The sequence below is a fragment of the Periplaneta americana genome, chromosome 9, assembly GCF_040183065.1.
Source record: "Periplaneta americana isolate PAMFEO1 chromosome 9, P.americana_PAMFEO1_priV1, whole genome shotgun sequence".
Lineage (NCBI taxonomy): Eukaryota > Metazoa > Arthropoda > Insecta > Blattodea > Blattidae > Periplaneta > Periplaneta americana.
The window spans coordinates 93,832,961-93,851,681 of record NC_091125.1 but is presented as its reverse complement, the minus strand read 5'-3'; the positions used below and the strand labels follow the sequence as shown (position 1 = coordinate 93,851,681).

General features: G+C 36.6%; 1 protein-coding gene and 1 non-coding gene across 5 annotated transcripts in view; one reads left to right on the top strand and one right to left on the bottom strand.

The window, feature by feature from the left end:
• LOC138706260 (fatty acyl-CoA reductase wat-like) overlaps positions 1-18,721 on the top strand; it is a 235,414-nt gene that overhangs the window by 200,506 nt on the left and 16,187 nt on the right. The window contains exons 1-3 of one of the 4 annotated variants that reach the window (XM_069835333.1): positions 3,399-3,682; positions 9,281-9,529; positions 16,971-17,116. In XM_069835333.1, coding sequence (XP_069691434.1) covers positions 3,473-3,682; positions 9,281-9,529; positions 16,971-17,116 — 605 coding nt within the window. In that variant the 5' untranslated portion in view covers positions 3,399-3,472. Of the gene's footprint in view, positions 1-3,398; positions 3,683-9,280; positions 9,530-16,970; positions 17,117-18,721 lie in introns of those variants that run through there. The other 3 variants (XM_069835335.1, XM_069835337.1, XM_069835334.1) reach the window with 3 other exon arrangements.
• On the bottom strand, positions 17,308-17,379 carry TRNAS-GCU (transfer RNA serine (anticodon GCU)). The gene has a single exon. It is a non-coding gene; the product is annotated as a tRNA-Ser (tRNA).

Genomic DNA, 18,721 nt, shown 5'->3' with positions numbered 1-18,721 from the left:
AAACTTTACAGTAAAAATATGTTCCTTCTCTTCGTTGTGACCAGAAGCCAAAATTGAGACCCGATCATCATTCTGCTGGTGGTTTGCTAAATCGCATTGTGTCGACATTGTTCAAGTCTTGGCAGTAATCTACATTCTCCCAATACAGTCGTAATTTTGGGGCAGAAAATGAGTTTGTATGAAATAAAAACTGGATAACTTACAGACTTCACTTAAATCCTTTGAAGACATGCAGTTAAAATACCTGTTCATTTTATTTTTCAAGAATTGACTTCTGCGAAAAAAAAAAAAAATGATTGCAGCCACAATTCTTCATTTTCTATCCGGAAATATTAATTGAACCTTATAAAATCATAAGGTGAAAAATCATCCTTGGAGAAACGCACATAGGTTTTTGTAACAAGATTTGTTTATAATTATATCAAGTGTATTATTATTTGTGGTCATATGAGCTAATTCCCGGAAGTGTATTTTATAGTCAGGTAACGATGTCTTCTATAACGATCGTTATTGTAGAGGTATTCGGCAGTTCCAGTACTGTACTACATGTACACGGTAAACTTCCGACTCACCCACCATTTCAAACGTGTTGTGTTTCAACTCTTCGTTACCTGAGCATAATCCTGAATCTAAGAATCTCATTGCTAACCATTATGTTTCAATATTTACGTCACTTTTGCATGTCACTTTTTTTTAAATAGAAAAATAATACGATAAATGTTTACATTATACGGATAGCTATTTTATGCGAATGTGTACTAATTTAATGGGCAGGGCATAGTTGCGCCCCACGGTCAGATAAAATGCAGCATATAAAAAGGGTCCCTGTTTTGTGGGCATAGTTGCGCCCCGTTTCCATCAGGTAGAGAAAAGGGCATGGCATAGTTGCACCCCGATGAAATGGGTAGAGAAAAAGACACAACCAACCTTATTGTTTTCTTATTCGATTTAATATTCATTATCGATACCGTTAAAGTGGCAGGATTTTATTAACTGATTTTCTATTGTTTATGCAGTGATTATTGATAGCCTACCGTTAAAATGAACACCATGAAGTTGGCAGGACTTTATTAACTGTTTTTCTACTGTTTATGTAGTGACTATCAATAGCCTACTGTTAAAATGAACACCATGAAGTTGGCAGTACTTTATTAACAGATATATTAAAATGAGTGAGCCGTTGGAATATGGGGCCTTAGCAGTCTTGACATTTTATTAGTGATTTTTCACACCGTCTGTGGCGTATAGTGAGGTTAATTTAAAATGAATGTTAAGTTTAGTGAAAAGGGTGAAGAGTTAATAATTCACAATGGTGCTAAGTTTCAATTTTCGAAACCCTGTACCGTAGGGTTAAGATTTCGATGTAGAAACAAAAAATGCAGTTCATTTATTATGTGCGATCAATAAAAAAGTGTTATTTTAAATAGAAAAATTGATCATACGCTAGGCTATCACTGTAATATTTTAAAGTAATTTATTTATTTTATGACAATCACTTTCGTGTGTACTATGTCCATCGGGGCGCAACTATGCCATGTCCATTCTGCTACCTGATTTCTTCGGGACGCAATTATGCCATGCCTAGGCCTCCCAATTGACCGCGGGGCGCAACTATGCCATACCGAATTCAATTACGATTATATTCTTAAATGGTACAATTTATAAATGAAGAGGAATGTCAAAGATTGCAGATTATTATTAAAGATATAGCTTATTCGTATGCAGTGTAGAAAACGAAACTTTAACATCCTATTTATACGATTAATAGATTAATTCATTTCTGTATGGCTTTTTAAGTAATAGATCTACAAAATAAAATATAAAATTAAATACCGGTACGCAAAACAATAATAATAGCTAATTTTGTTGCAAAACATGTAAAACAGAAGATCTTGATTATACATTTTGTCGTCGTGATATTTAATCTGTCAATGCAAAATAGAGATCCCTTTCTTACTTAACAAAAGCATTGTATCCAATTTAAATTGAAATACTTTTGGTACTTGTTACTTAAAATAGAGATTGAAATATAGCCATATCAGGGGAATCTCATCTTTCGCTAGACTTAATTACATTCTTTGAAAATGTTTTCCCTTAGAATCTGCAAGTCCTTTGGAAATAAATATTGCATGTTTAATACACATACACTATGGTTACGTCACTAAGCTATTTTAATAATTTTTAAAACCTAATAGTTTTTTTTTTAAAGTTATGATTGAGGGGTTTGCCGGAAGAAAGGCGGATAGACCTCTACGCCCTTCTTCGGGAAAACGGTTTAAAATGTAGTGAATAATTCGCTAATTATAGTATCGAAATTTTGTTTTGATTGCACTGTACATACCTGCAGGACAGGGCTGCGTGCGTGCGCGATTTAGTCAGTCAGTCTACAAGTAGAGCTAGTGCTGCGCGTTACCGCATACTGTACTGTATGTGTTTTCTCTCGGTAGAGACTAAGCAAATATATATAGTTCAGTTTAGTCAGTCCAGTTGTTTCCTTTGACTGCTTTTTATATTCATTATTGTCCTTGCTTTAAGAGTAAACAAACTTATGAAACTCATAGATTCAGACGGAAATATTTTATGTTCTATAAAGAGATTTGTTACAATATTCAGATTTTTGGGCTTATTGTTATCAGGATTATACAAAGAATACATTTTATTTATTTATGTTCACACAAAATGGAGATTTTCTTTTTCTGTTATATTCATAAATTTTGCTTTGCGTAATTAATGTCTACTCAGTATATCTGAAATAATGTAAATTACTTTAGAAGTAGATAATAAATGTCATAAAATGTATCTTTGTTTCAATTTCGTGTGACATTTAAATCTGAAATCTATATTAAATCCCCTAAGCAAATCATTATATGGATAAAGAGCGTATAGACCGAAGTTTTATATGGTACAAATATAAGGAAATTTAATAATATAAATTGCCTAAATGCTACAAAACATTTATGTTCGCTAAGATTTTTAATTTAATGTATAATTTTGTTCACTATCTGTATAACATTTTATTCAGGTGCGTTTTAAAATCTTAGATTGCCTGTATCTCAATTCACCATATTGACGTATACGCCATTTTTCCGGCAAACCCCTCAATTTGTACACAGTTTTTTTGCAGCGTTCACATGATAAATTACTCAAATATTTGAATTATTATTAATTATTGTTACGCTCTATTTTAACAAAAACATTACATTCACTTGCTGTAGTGATGTACAGATAGAGTATATTAAAATGCAGAGTTTTATTTCCAGAGGACCTATATATTCTGAAGGTGAAAAAAGGTTAAAATATAATAAAATTGTATTAACGAAAGTTATAACTTTCCCCTTACGTGAATAATTGGGCATCAACAGTAGTTTTGTAGAAAAAGTTTCTTTGGTCTTATGCCCTTTTTCCATAGACTTCTTCAAAAGGAAAGTTATTGGACCTGTTGAATCTATAACTTAAATTCGGCATTTTGGCCATGGCAACGGACGAGAACAGAAGCTCTATGATCCAAGAGTTCTACAGGGCCGCTAACATTTTCATAACCGGGGGTACTGGCTTCATGGGTAAAGTGCTCTTGGAGAAACTGCTTCGGTCTTGTTCAAATATCAACAATATTTATCTGCTAATTAGAAGCAAGAAGGATAAAGACGTGGAGACTAGACTGAAAGAGCTGTTCGAGGAACCGGTAAGAACAATTCACTTTCTATTATCTGAGCAATCGAACCACCTTAGTAAATCAAGAATCTGTGTCAGAATACACGATTAAACGTATAAAATCCATATATTAATTAAATGATTGGTGAAAGCTACCAGCGTAGCTTAGACGGTAGCGCGTTTGCTGATTCGAAGCTGCTTTGGGTCTTGGGTTCAATACTCTCTTGGTATGATTACTGATTAGGTTTTTGCAAGGTTTTCCTTTAATTATAGTGTGGATTTCAGGTAATCGAGTGGCTAACGCGCCCTCAGTAATTCCATCGACGCTAAATAACGTTGATACAGCATCGTTAAATAACTAACTGAAAATATAAAACATATTGTTGGTGAATGTAATGAGGTGTGTGCTTAACACATTGGCGTACGCAGAATTTTCTCAAATTAATTTTGTCATTTTTAAAATTGCTTACAATTTACATTATCGGTATTCTAAATTTTGTGTATTATTATTATTATTATTATTATTATTATTATTATTATTATTATTATTATTATTATTATACTATGGTATATTTATTAATATTATTATACTTTATATTAAAAACTTGAACTGTCAAATGCACGAAACGTTAAACCAGGTTAAATTAATGTTTCACATTAAAGCTAGAACTCAAAATAACGAACGAATGAATACCGCTTAAAATTAGTTTAAAATCGACAATACACAATATTTAACATCTGCACAGCAGAACTGTAAAAGCAACCTTTTCAGCATGTTTCACAAGTTAAATTTTATATTTGTGAGCTTCATTTTATTACAAGACCGGCCACTAGGCGGTAAGTCTCTCTATAACAGTGACCGGCATGTTCCGTGCTCTGTGACGTCACACCACGGAGCCGCCACGCTCTTTGCTCGGCAATCTCTGCATACTGAGCACAGCGAGGAGAGAAGGTTCAACTGAACAGTGTTGGTACGGCGCCTATGCAATGACAGAGCGCGATCCATTCGTCTGAGGTAGTATGGGAACAGCACAATTACAATATATTTGTACGAAAACAAAACTGTACATCCGTGATAAATCAAAGTAACAAAATATTTTGGTTTGTAATCAAATTTAATATACTTATAATAATACGAAATTCATAATACAGCCAGCTGCAGAAGCGTTCGCATTATGTAAATGAGGCTCCAAAACTGCTAAAAATATACAAATATAGAAATAAATAATTTAAGCAGTACTACAACACTTTGTCTACTCGGAAACTTGAAGACAGTTAAAGTGTTTTTAACAGACATTTTCCTACACAATATATAGATTGAACTATATAGGCCCTAACTTGGTGAGTAGTATGCAAAGTATATTTCAACTTTTGAAACACGCCATCACTTTGTGTCACTATCGTGCCCAAGCTAAATGCTTTGTCGAGATCAAACTGTGTTATGGAGTATGGAGGAATGGCGAAGTGTTTGATTTGTGGCAAGCTGTTTCAGCATGTAAAGAAATTCAATATACAATGCCATTATTCTGTATGCCACACAAATGATTATGACAAATATGGGGGAGAATATCGACAAATACTAGTGCAGCAATTGAAAGATAAATCGTTAAGTGAAGCTGTGGAACACACTGTCAGTGAATCAATGGTAAGCTTAAGGCTTAAGATATAGGATTTCACTAGCCATTGCAAAGAACATGCGTTCTTTTAATGACGGGGAATTTGCCAAGAATGTTGCCATCATGACCGCAGAGTAGTTATTCCCTAGCAAAATACAGGAATGTGATTCCATCAATTTATCTCCAAGAACTGTCGTATCATTGCTGCACTGACGCCACTGCGCTGGTGCGTGTTAACAGTAATACGACTCAACTGCTCGCTCTTCCAAGCTCTTGAGGCCTGACTGGCTGTTACGTCATAACTGCAGTTTCTGCCGGCCACTGCTCTATAATAAAGATAGCATTGTAATAATTCGAACGTGCCGCAGCACCAAGCACAGGGATTATTATTAAAGCAGAAATGGGAAGACAAAATATCTTATTATGTCTATTTAGATTTTTTTTTACTCTGGCAGTGAAAAATTAGAGAAGGAAAACCGATATGGATTAAAAAAACACTAAAATCTAAATATTTAATTAAAAAAATGTTCAAGCGGGGTTCAAACCGGTAACCTCCCCCTTACGTATGCTCCTGGCTTAACATAAGATTTTTACCACAGTTAAGGGAAGAGGACGATTTTATACTGTGAAAAACCAGTAAATTTTCAAGTTCTCCCCTCCTCCACGTTAAAAATATATTACATAAAATTTAATGAGTATTTATGGACTTGTTGGCTGCTGTGACGTCATTTTTAAAGCTCTAGTGGAACGGTTCTTAAATAACAGTAAACTTTCATTATAATTATTTCCGTTAACTTGTGTTTTAAATATATTCGTTCAAAATACTTTTTGGTATACGAAAAATATATTAAGTTACATAAAAATCAGTGCGCATTTATGGCCTTGTCAGCTGCCATGACGTCATTTTAAATCTCTGAATCACAAGGTTTTAAATGAAACCAAATTTTGATTACAATTTCACGCAATTTTTATTTAAATATTTCTCCGGAACTATTTATGCTGTATGCATGTTATTTGGTACACACACATTCCTTTGGTTCAGTGGCGGCTCCTGCATATTTCTTAAGAGGAAGAAAGAAGTTAACAGCGCAAAATGACACCTTCTTGAATGAAACATGCTACAAATTAGCCTACATGCATACATGTAAGACGAGGTAGTGTTAGGGTTGGCCTTCCCTTTTGTATAGCAATAATCTGTTTTTGTAAACTGAGTTTCCTAAATTATCCAAAATATAATATGTTTTCACTTCCATTCATTGTTGAATAATTGCGCAAATTAACAATTACAAGGAAATTCACAACCTCGCAGCATTTTTCATGCACACTACAGCATCACACGTGTTGGAAGAGACCAGCTACTAACACGTAATCGGAACCGTTTTATGGAAATGGGAATGGGAAACAATCTGTTAGGAAAGCGAGAACACTGCACCCACCCACGTGGTCTGTGTTGCCATATGTACATTTTACAAGTTCAGTATCACATGCTTTTGAAGAATATCAGTTCTTGTAAAATCATATTACCATTATTGTTCAAAGCTGCCAGTGGCCAATTAATTTTTTTATGTTAAAAATAATGTAGTTTGCAGTACCTTCAATTTCAAATATATTTGTACAAAACTGACAACTTGACTGTTGTCCTGTCTAGTAGACAATGAATGGAAATGAATTTCAGAGGCCAAAAAGATATGCGATACTAACTTAGAACTACTTCCTCTTTGTTTTATATAAATCCAACTTCAACTTTCAGATATCTTCGTAAGTTTCAAATCATGAATATAGCTTATATAAAGTGCAATGAATAATATATTTTGATTTATAATTAAAAAAAAGTTTATATGGTGTCTTTCATAGCTTTGCGTTAAAACTGTTTTTATTGTGTCTCCTCCTAGATGACTAGTCTGGTTGAACGCAGCATCGTTAGATGGCAGCGGTAGCGAGCTTGCTGCAAGACCAGTCGGTTTCTATTTCCCGCCCATGCGCTGATTCAGAGGAGGATCTCCTCCCTATCCGTTCATTTACTTGCTTTAAAACTCTGCTTCTTTCTCTGGCCGCTAGCGCGCTGTTGTCTGTGTGTGTTAACTGCAGTAAAGGAGGAATGGATTGGCTTTCCTCTACACAAACAATCTCGCATCCTTCTCACAGTTTTCCAGCAGCACATGAGTACGCGTGGTTTAAAACTCGATCAACCGAGGTTTTCTTATAGCTGTGAACTTAAAAATTATTGAATCTTCCTCGAATTTCAAGGCATATATTTCATTTGGTATTTACTTTCAAAAGAAGAAAATTGTGAGGAAGACGTTCCTCCCTTCCCTCCCCCGAGGAACCGTCACTGCTTTGGTTGTTAGTAGAGCTAGGGCTTGTGTCCACTGAAGAAAAAATCAAGTTACCCTCGATGCGCATAGTTATGCGTGAAGTCATACGTCACAAACTGACTCAGGGCTGTACAGTCTCTGGTACGACAGCAGTACGGACAGGTTAACGTTGTTTTGTAGTCGTTCAGCGTTTATATTCTATTCTACGGCTACGTGAACTGCAATAATGTTAGAAATATCACTTGCTGCCACATTAAATATGTTATTGGAGAAATGTAATATACAAAATTCCATTGTAAATTGGGGATTGTAATCGTTAAAGCAACACCTTAATACTGGAGATTTCTCTGCTATAAGAAATGCGCAATCGTTTTACCTGGATTGCGTCCTCCACCACTCCTCCCAAACAAGCTATACTCGCAACGCGCACACATTGCAAGCAACGGGATATTTGTCCGAATTCTAGTTATTAGGAAACGTTTTCCTGTAATATAAATTTGATATTTTGTTGCATTTCAAGAATACGTCTTTTATTGCTATAAAGGTACCTCATTTTATTCCTAAAATGTGTTTATCTGAAATCCATATCAAAATTGCGCTACAGATTTTCTAAATAACGTACTTCTAGGACTAGAAGCCGTATAAATTTTTTAATTACCTTTAAAAATGGCTTAAATATTGTATCCACTTTAGTAAATGAATGTGTTCTGGTATTTATTTATCAAAATTTTGATTCTATTCCTATTTTAAAATCTAATCTCGAATTTAAATTGTTCTATATTATACAAAAAAATAAAGTTGTATATCTAAGCAGACCTCTTGATAGACCTTGTCTCCGTTGGCAGGACCAAGTATATGATAATCTTTGTACAGTGGGAGGACGACAAGAAGATGCAAAGAACAGAGATGAATGGCGATATATCTTGAATGAGGATAAAAACCTCTTAGGTTTTGAAATGCCCTAAATTGATTGATTGATAGTAGGAAAAAATTCAAATTTTACTAGCATCTCCCGTTTTAAGTGTGAAGTTATATGTTACGATTTTTAGGTGCACATTTAATAAACTTTGATATATTGAGACTGTAGAACTTTCCAAATAGGGACACTATTAGCCTCCTCTCGTATATTGTAACACTTAGGCCACTCAGGGCATGTTTCACCACTTTCATTGTTTAATTACTTGAAACATATTTTCTCTCCCTAGTTCTCCACATACACGTGTTCTGCTGCATAGCCTTTGGCCTTGAAAACTAAGTTCGCAACGACAAATAGAAATAATTCTGCAAATAATAAATTAGTTTCTCTTTTCTAAAAGTCTTTCCCGTTGATACTACGTAATCCGTCGTCTCAGATGTTAGTTTATTCTACGTAATACGTAAAATTACTTATAGAATCGTGTGACGTTTGTCAAAGTTGAGCGCCATTTTGTGTTTTTATTCCAAATGAATTTTGTTCTACTAAAATTACTGTAACTTATTCATATATTGGGTGTTTCAGATATAAGTACCGAATTGTTTAAGGATGATTGGTTGGGTATAGGCCATCACTTTAAGTAACCGAGCATACGGTCCCCAACTGTGCAATGCCAAATGAATAAAATGGGTTGATATTTGCTCAATAGAATTTAAGATTTGACAGGCCGGTTAAGCTACAGTTAATAATATATTAAAATGTATGAGGTGTGAATATATTTCCAGCTGTTCGCCAAGTTGAGGTCTGAGCAGCCTAGATTCAGGGACAAGGTGGTAGCGGTTGAAGGCGACTGTGAGGAAAGGGCCCTGGGGCTGAACGACTTTGACAAGAAGAGACTCCTGGTCTCGGTGGATGTGGTGTTCCACCTGGCGGCTACAGTGCGCTTCGAGGAGCGTTTGAGGACGGCTGTGAACATTAATGTGCGAGGCACTCTAGATTTGCTGCAGCTCTGCAAGGAATGCGTCCACCTGAAGGTACACACGTTAAAATAAAAATGAGTGCCACGAAGCTAACATGAATATTGAAAGATACGGTATTACTCCTTCGTAATGGGATTCTGGCTCGGTTACTTCTAGCTTTGTGGTCTAGTGGTAGTAACGCTGGCTCCTGACCAGGAGGTTTCGGGTTCCATACCCAACTATACCAAAGAATTGTTCCTTGGTTCTGAAATGTTCCTTGGTATGGCCTGGGTGTTTGTGTTGGTCTTAGATTTAAGTGTTAGGAGGGGAGTGACGTAAACGTTGGTGAAGGTAGTCCCCATCAGCGTCTTACATTACAGGCGCTATGTTCGGTTCTAGTTTGTCGGTGTAAGGCGAAGTTCGATATTCACGGATGTTCGCTGTGCAAAAGGAGGCCTGTCATGTTTGTTCGACCTTGTTATGAAAACATTCGCTGTTCCCCACTCTCATCCCTTCATTTTTTAACTTCTTGAGGATTTGAAAATATATTTTGTGATTCATTTCTCACATTCTTGGCTTCCTCTCTCATGCCACGAATGGTATATGGGGACATGTAGGTACAGTTCCATGCATTCGGCACTAGAATGAGGTGGTGTGATCGGCACCACGATCCGGAGGAACTTGGCGTACTTTATCAAAAATTCTCTGAGAATATACCCTTAATGGTTCTTCAGGAGACTTGCATAGCCTACAGAAGGAAACTAATCTAATAAAAGTGATTTTTATACGTTCTTTCTCGAATAAAACTGGTTATAAAAATCTGGTATAAATAATCCAATATCTTATGTCTACTTTCCAGTATGGTGACCCTGGTTCAATGTCCGTCTGAGTCACGAAGGAATAATTTGTGTTGGACAAAATATGCGCTAGGGATTTTCTTGAGTTCTCCAGTTTCCTCTCACCATTATCACCATACTTCCACCAATCACCCTCATCTTAAGAGGTTCCGATCCAGGCCTCCACAACAATGCAAAAAAATGGAATATTCCTGGAAATTATACACATTAGTGTACTGCCAGGGTGGTCTAGTGGCTAGAGCGATAGATATATAATCCTGTGGACCTGATTTCGATCCCCAGCGTACTATCGATATATAACTTGTTTTGAGCGAGCCCGTGGTCCAGGTAACACAGAGATTTTCTCCGGGAGCTCCGGTTCCCCTGTGGCATTCCAAAAATCTTCATCATCTCATTTCATCGCCTCCTATGGTACACCATGGGCAACGACTCTTTTGGTAAATTAGTCTATACAGGGTGTATAAAAATACGTGTACAAACTTCAGGCATAGGTTCCTTACACCAAAAGAAGGAAAAAAGTTCATATGAACATATGTCCCATAATTCTTTGTTTCCCCGTTATTCATTTATTACTAAAAGTTTGCGTTCAACGGCCTTCGAGGTCCAACCTCAAAACTTCATTTCTTTATGCACTCATTCATAGAAGGCTGTGACTCGTTGTATCAGAAATGGACTGCAGATGGCGAAGTGTTGCCATGGAGACTTGTTTACATGTGTCATTTGTCATTAGTCTGTCTTCAACGTTGCAATTGTGAACGTGGAGTGAGTTAACGTGTTTCGTTCAACCATGGCAGGACGATATTCATTTCGTGAGCAGGCTGACATCATTTTTATGTATGGTCGCGCGAATGGTAATGGACGCGGGGCTGTACGGCTGTATCAGATGGCGTTTCCAGACCGAAGACAACCGAATCATCAAACCTTTGTTGCTGTGTATCGTCGCGTTGCTGAGACAGGAACCGTTGCACCGCAGACTGGTGATCGAGGAAGACCAAGAGTTGTTCGTACGCCGAACCTTGAAGAAGACATTTTACACTGTGCCGAAGACGATCCAGGTATCAGTACAAGACAATTGGCTGTGGCAACTGGTACATCACACAGTACAGCATGGAGGGTACTTCACGAGCAGCTCTTGTATCCGCAACGTGTGCAGGGCCTTTCGCCTGCCGATTATCCACCACGGGAGAACTTTTGCCGATGGTTTCTAGCACAAATAGCCAATCCATTGTTTGCCTCATCAGTTTTGTTTACAGACGAGGCAACGTTTGGGAGAGATGGAATTACCAATTTCCACAATGAACACGTATGGGCAGATCGTAATCCTCGTGCTGTATTTCAGGCTAGACATCAGCAACAATTTAGGATTAATGTGTGGGCTGGAATTGTAGGTGACTGTCTGGTAGGTCCATACGTTCTACCAGCACGTCTTACAGGTGCTATCTACAGGGACTTTATCCAAAACACTCTTCCTGAATTACTGTATGAAGATGTGCCTCTGAACATAAGACAAAACATGTGGTTCATGCATGATGGGGCTCCAGCACATTTTAGTCGCCTTGTTCGAGATACACTGACTGGTGTCTACCATGACAGATGGATAGGCAGAGGAGGACCAGTTCAATGGCCAGCACGTTCTCCCGACCTCAATCCTTTGGATTTTTATCTTTGGGGGCACCTCAAACAATTGGTTTATGGAGCAGACATCCCGGATCAAGAAACTCTTCACCGACGTGTCACGGAAGCCTGCGAAACCATTCAACATCATTCCGGAGTATTTGAAAGGGTGCGACAGTCCATGATTCGATGAGTGCATGCATGTCTAGAAGCAAGAGGAGGACATTTCGAGCATTGGTTATGAGTTTTGTGTGTTGGCATATTATGAGTGTACCAATGTGTTGAACAGTTCCTAACGGGGAAACAAAGGATTATGGGACATATGTTCATATGAACTTTTTTCCTTCTTTTGTTGTAAGGAACCCATGCCTGAAGTTTGTACACGTATTTTTGATACACCCTGTATAACTGGTTCCATATAGGTGAATGACGAACAGTCAAGTACCCGCCATTAGACAAAAAAGTGTTTAATAGAGATTGTTATTAATAATCCTATATCCAGTATAACTCAAGTTCCGTCTGCATAGTTTGTGGCGGGAATCGAATTACGTTTAAAGGCTGGTTCACAATAAACCGTGAACAGAAACTATAACGGGAACAAGAAAGAAAATAAAGTTAAAATAAATGTATTTAAATGTCAGCATTCACAATTAATGAGAATTCTCCCGGAGACCGGGAACGGGAACGTGAAAATTAATTGTGAATGCTCACATTTAAGTACATTTATTTAACAATATTTCTCTTCTCGTTCTAGTTGTTTCCGTTCCCGGCTTATTGTGGACCAGTTTTTAGACGTGTCACGTCTATAATCGATCTGCACTAATAAAATAAATTGAAAGGATTTGGTGAAACAAAATTTAGACTGACGTTGCCATAAAAATGCTTACGTTATATTCGATGAACAATGTGAACGAATCGATTGCTTACACAGGAGAAGTTCAAATATTATACAAGGTGCTTCAGAATAACTATTCCTAATTTTCAGATGTGATAGAAGAGCTTGTACGAGTAATTAAATATTTTCTTAATAAAATATAGTCTGGAAAAGCTTCCGTGTCGAGACAATACTCAAAACTCAAAACTCTTCATTGACTTTTTTATCGTACATGGATGCATTTCATTGTTTTGTTTCAGTCATAATTTAAAGTTGTTTTGTTTTCGTTGTATATCACTAAATTACTTCTGTCAACTTTATTTATAAATTTTCAATAATTATTTAAATTTCATAGGTTAACAAATGAATTGGCAGACACTCATAGGTATGGCATATTGAGCAGCTTATGGTAATGATAATAATGCGCAACTAATTTATGCGGTGCAATAACTTCAGCGTCATATTCCCTGTTATACAACATTTCCAAGGCTACCTATATTAACGTCGTCAAGACAATTGACAGTTACTTTTCACGTTGAGATTTTTTTAATAGATTTCATTGATCTTTCAGCGCTATAGCATTATACAGATCTATGAGAAAAGAAATAGCATAAGAACGAATAAGTAGCCTAAATAGTAAGAAGCAGCTCAGCCAATTTATAGGTCCCTCTGTGACAGAAAAAAAGTGTTTCAAAACAATTATTTGATAAATTTATAAAATTATGTGATCTTCATCAGATGAAGTGGATTCTAGTAGTATGTCCTGTGGAAGACGGCTCTAGATTCTTGTGGTTGAATGGATCCTGCTCCTGAGACATTGTTAAGGTGTGAGAAGAATGTTTTTCTCCATCTATGGATGAATTCTTGTATAGTATATAATCCCAAATCTCCGTATACTTAGTTTTGAATTTCATACAAACTATGGTGCATTAACAGCAGTTCGCAGTACTTTCTTTTGAAAAGACTGCATTCTTGCATTAACATTGTAGTTTTAAGATGTGCAACATGTAAAAAATTGAAGCGTTGGGCCGAATAACGATCTATGTTACAAATTTACAAAATCTAATTTTTAATGGAATAATGCTCTACACAGCTGCCACAAAAATTGTTTCTCAATATCTGTAACAGAGGCGCTTCTACACAAGTTATAACCATGAATTTCTAGGTTGGAACAACTGTCTATGTCACTAGTCACTTCTAGCGTATCCAGCTGTTTACATCGTAGGCCTATAGGAAGTTACTGTATGGGAGTTTGTTCTCTTTACGAATACTGGGTACTTGTACTCTGTGTTGATCTATTACGTAAAATAGCTTACTGCAAGACAGCGACGATTTCTACGGTAGATCTACCAGAAAAAAATAAAGCATTATTATTATTATTATTATTATTATTATTATTATTATTATTATTATTATTATTATATTGACCGGCTAAATAAATCTAAAAAAGGAACCAGACAAATTAATATTAATAAGTGAAATGATGTGTCACGAAAGTCGCTGAGACATAGTGGTCTTGATCCCCAAGTAATGTAAGTTCCTGTCTATTATTTTTCAGTATTTCATTAGTTGTATTTTACTTTAGAGTTTACCTAGAATTAGTTGGTCTATGTTGTGTTCTTCCACTATAGCTTGTCTTAGAATTTTATCAAGATATTTCGTTTCAGGAACAGATTTGTGGAAATTCTTGTAAGGAGATGTGCTCTTGATGTCAGAAAGGAGCTGTTTAAAATGTATTACTCTCTTACTGGCAGAATTTAAAACTTATGACTGTTATTGTCTTCATTATTAATAAAATTTATACTTAACAGATAAGCCATCTGTTGGGATGCATACTGAATATTCGGGATTTACTTACTTACAAATGGCTTTTAAGGAACCCGTAAGTTCATTCCCGCCCTCACATAAGCCCGCCATCGGTCCCTATCTATTGTATGGATTCCTAACAAGCTGTTTTTTTACGGTGATGGGTTGTTGGCCCTTCGCCCAACCCCCAAGCTGGAGGACCACCCCTTATCGGCTGTCCACGACTGCTTATTCAATATATGTGCAGCTATATCTGGAGACAGGGATTCAAATTCCATCCTCCAACAGTTTCTCAACTGTAACGTTTAATTTTCTTTATTCGTTTGTTATTGTTACAACTTCTACTAATTTAAAGTTGTCCCTACATCTAAACACTACAATTATTTTCTGATAATAGTGATATTACTTGATCAATATTAAATGTTTATTCATAATATGACATTGAGTGTAACTTTAATAAATTACATGGTGTTAATTCATATTAATAAGTATATAGCATTTAAAAATAAATGTCATAATCATGTTGTTCATAATTTAACCTTTGTATTGATTTTGTATATTTGATAATATTCTGATTGTATAAAACTCTTTGTTGTCTGTATTCCCCAGTAGAATTTTTGTGGAGATAAAAATGTTACAAACTTCTATGATGTGTAATATGACTCTCAATAACATACAATCGTATGCATCGCTTAGTGCACAAAACATATTGATGGAATAACGACCTATGTTGCCCGTCCGATATTAAATTTATGAGCGGAATTACGATGTAACATTTTTGTTCATCTTGCACAGTTAGCAGATTGTTATTCGTCCCAACGCTTCAATTGTTCAAAATTAGTTACAGAGTGTCCCAAATGTATCAAATCATAGGAAATTCCTTAGACGCTTATAGAATTCTGTCATTGGGTTCTGTCTTATTTTTTTATCCTTTGTATGCCTCATTTATTTTGACCTGCTGTTCACATTTTATTATGCTTTTTCTTTCTTTCTGTATGTTATATATTATGTCTGATTTCTTCTTACTTGTTGTTTACATTTTATTATTATCTTATTCAGTTTTGTGTGTAAAATTGTAGTGTACTTTGTAAATTTGTAGTGTTTTTGTAACGCAGTCTTTACGCCTGGTTGAGTGTTAGAGAAGGCCCTATGGCCTTAACTCTGCCAGGTTAAATAAAATATTGTTATTATTATTATTATTATTATTATTATTATTATTATTATTATTATTATTATTATTTGTGAGAAAGTGAGACATTTTCATCTAAATTACTGCTTTCTAACGAGGCTAATTTTTACGTCAGGCCATGTTAATCGTCATAACACCCATTTGCTTTTTTCCATTATAGCTTTATTTTATGACGATTTACCAACAACTATGGTTATCTAGCATCTGAGTGAGATGAAGAAGGTAAAGCCAACGAAATGAGTCCAGGGTCCAGAGCCGAAAATTACCCGGTATTTGCTCTTAATGAGTTGAGGGAAAACCCCGGGGAAAACCTCAAACAGGTAATTTGTCCCAAGCAGCATTTGAGCCCGGGCTCACTAGTTTCACGGTCAGACGTGCTAACTGTTACTTCACAGTGGTGGACCCATTTGATTAATACAACTTTATTTCTACAGCCTTGTTTAGAGAGTCCTTGCATAACTCTACAGATAGTGCTCAAAATAGCCACCAAGAGTTCTAACACAGGCTTCTAAGTAAACATCGTGGAATGTCTTACTCTCTCCCATATTCTACATACTTTTATATCTAATAAATAGGCCTACGACACAGCCATCGGCATAGCTCAGATTGTAGTGCGTGTGCTTGCTAAACCTGGGTTTCGCTTGGGCGTGAGTTCGTTTCCCGCTTGGGATGATTACCTGCTTGGATTTATCCCGACGTTTTCCCAAACTTTAAGACGAATGTCAGGTAATCTATGGCGAATCATCGGGCTCATCTCGCAAAATACCTTCTCGCTCTCACCAATTCGATCTACGCTAAATAACCCAGTAGTTCTACAGCGTCGTTAAAAATAAAGCCAACTACTGTGAGAATTAAACGATTTACAATATTATCAGTAATTAGGAAAGAAAAGTGAAATTGACTATACGTATATGAACATTAACCTTTCTTTTTCTTTTTAGTTCCTCTGCCCATTTCCTTAATTACCACATATTAAATATTCTGTAGACTATATTCACTAGCTCAATAGTTATAGCCAACTCTAGGTCACCGGGTATGATCCTTGAGGAATAATCATGGATGGATTGGACAGCCCTTGAAGGGCCCAGACCGACCATTCTATTTTTAAATTTTTCCGAAGATGCAGATATGTTTCATGAATCTAACTTTTAGCTTTATTCATTTCTCTTTTTCTAGAGTGTGATTTATCTGACCACGATATACTCTCAGGGTTATCAACTGCACGTCGATGAAGAGTTCTATGACTGTCCGCTTTCAGCGGAGAACATCATTCATCTGGTGGCGTGTCTGGAAGATGACGTCCTCACAAAAATCACCCCAGCGTGAGTAGTGTTTCCCCAGTAGGGCAACAGCTACCCACAATGCCCTAATAATTACATTTGTATTAAGTACTACATGGAAAGATTACCAGATTCCAGATAATCAATAATTGATAGATTACAATCTATGGAATTCTGGATTTGAGGTATAGCTCTCTGTGAAGCTGATCTGAATAATTTCAAGGGAAAAATTGTTCCTGGGTCGGGTATCGAACCCGGGACCTTTGGCTTAGCACGTCAACGCTCTACCACTGAGCTACCCAGGAACGTACAAGACATCAGCTCAATGTTTCTCTTTATATCCACATACCTCAAGTGGCCTGAAAAGACTTCAAAGACCCAACATTGAGAGCACACAAACTCTGTGTGACTAGAACTGTGGTCTTCTGTTGACGAACAGTGATGTATATTATGCAAATCTGGCTTTCAGGTATAGTTCTCTGTGGTGCTGATTTGAATAATTTCAAAGGATTTTTTTTCGGGGTTTTTCCCTCACTCCTAAGGATAAATATCAGATGACTTTATCAGGCGATTGGAACCCCACTCATCTTCGCCACTTTCTTACCTCCCACATCATCCTTTCCTCATCATCCAGTTTCTGGTTTTTCAGATCACTCTACACTGCTGACTCTCTCGACCGGCCTCCGTGGGATGTAGTTCAGCGATGTTGGATGGCTTCTGCAATGGCACTCGAGGCGGACCTACTCGGGGGAGGAGTTTCGCCTCGGACCGACAAGGAGGCCTTGGAGGAATTTGCCGAAGCAGGGATAGTATATTGATTCTGTCGGCTGTAGGGACATGTCGTTAAGGGAGTCATGTGGTTAGAGCGGTGCGCGTAGAAGATCTGTGGCTTGCAACTCATTCCATGTTGTGGGTTAGCGCAATAAATCTCAATAGGTCGCAGTGTTGGTCCGTCCGTACCCCCTCAGTTAAATTCCAATCCATTTTATTCCATTCCTAAACATGGTGAACACGGGCTAGACCATCTTTCTGTGTAAAATTGTCCCATGAAGACAATGTAAAATATCCTTTTACATAAACCGCTCAAATTTAGTAGGCCTACAAGTTGTAATAATTACCTATGAGCGTAGACGAATGTGTTTCCAGTAGCTTTTCTAAAATTTTAAAGGACACTGATATGAATACCTCACCTGTTTTTTGAAGACCTTCGAGATCATTTTAAATGCATTTCACAAACTTTCACAAATTGCACCACCCCGCGTACGACTGAAATACCACTAATCATATTTAGTTTCAGAATTTTCTCCTTAAATTCAACGGATGCACTTTCTATAGACTTCTCAATACGTCTTTTACTTTTAAGAAAAGTAAACGATTGCTGTTGTTTTGCTATGGTACACTGAAATATTTATATTTACTGCATGTGCTATAACTATTTTACTAAAAATAGTATCGTATTTCCTGAACAATCTAACACTGAAAACTACGCCAGTAAAAAAAAACCTGACTTCTTAACTATAACAATCAAGACCGAAAATTCAGATGATTCAAATTTCAGCCAATGATGATGGTTCGGCAGACCACCAACCTTCAAGAATATTACTTGAAAATGTAGAAAACAGAATTTATCTCAATTATTGAAGGGGC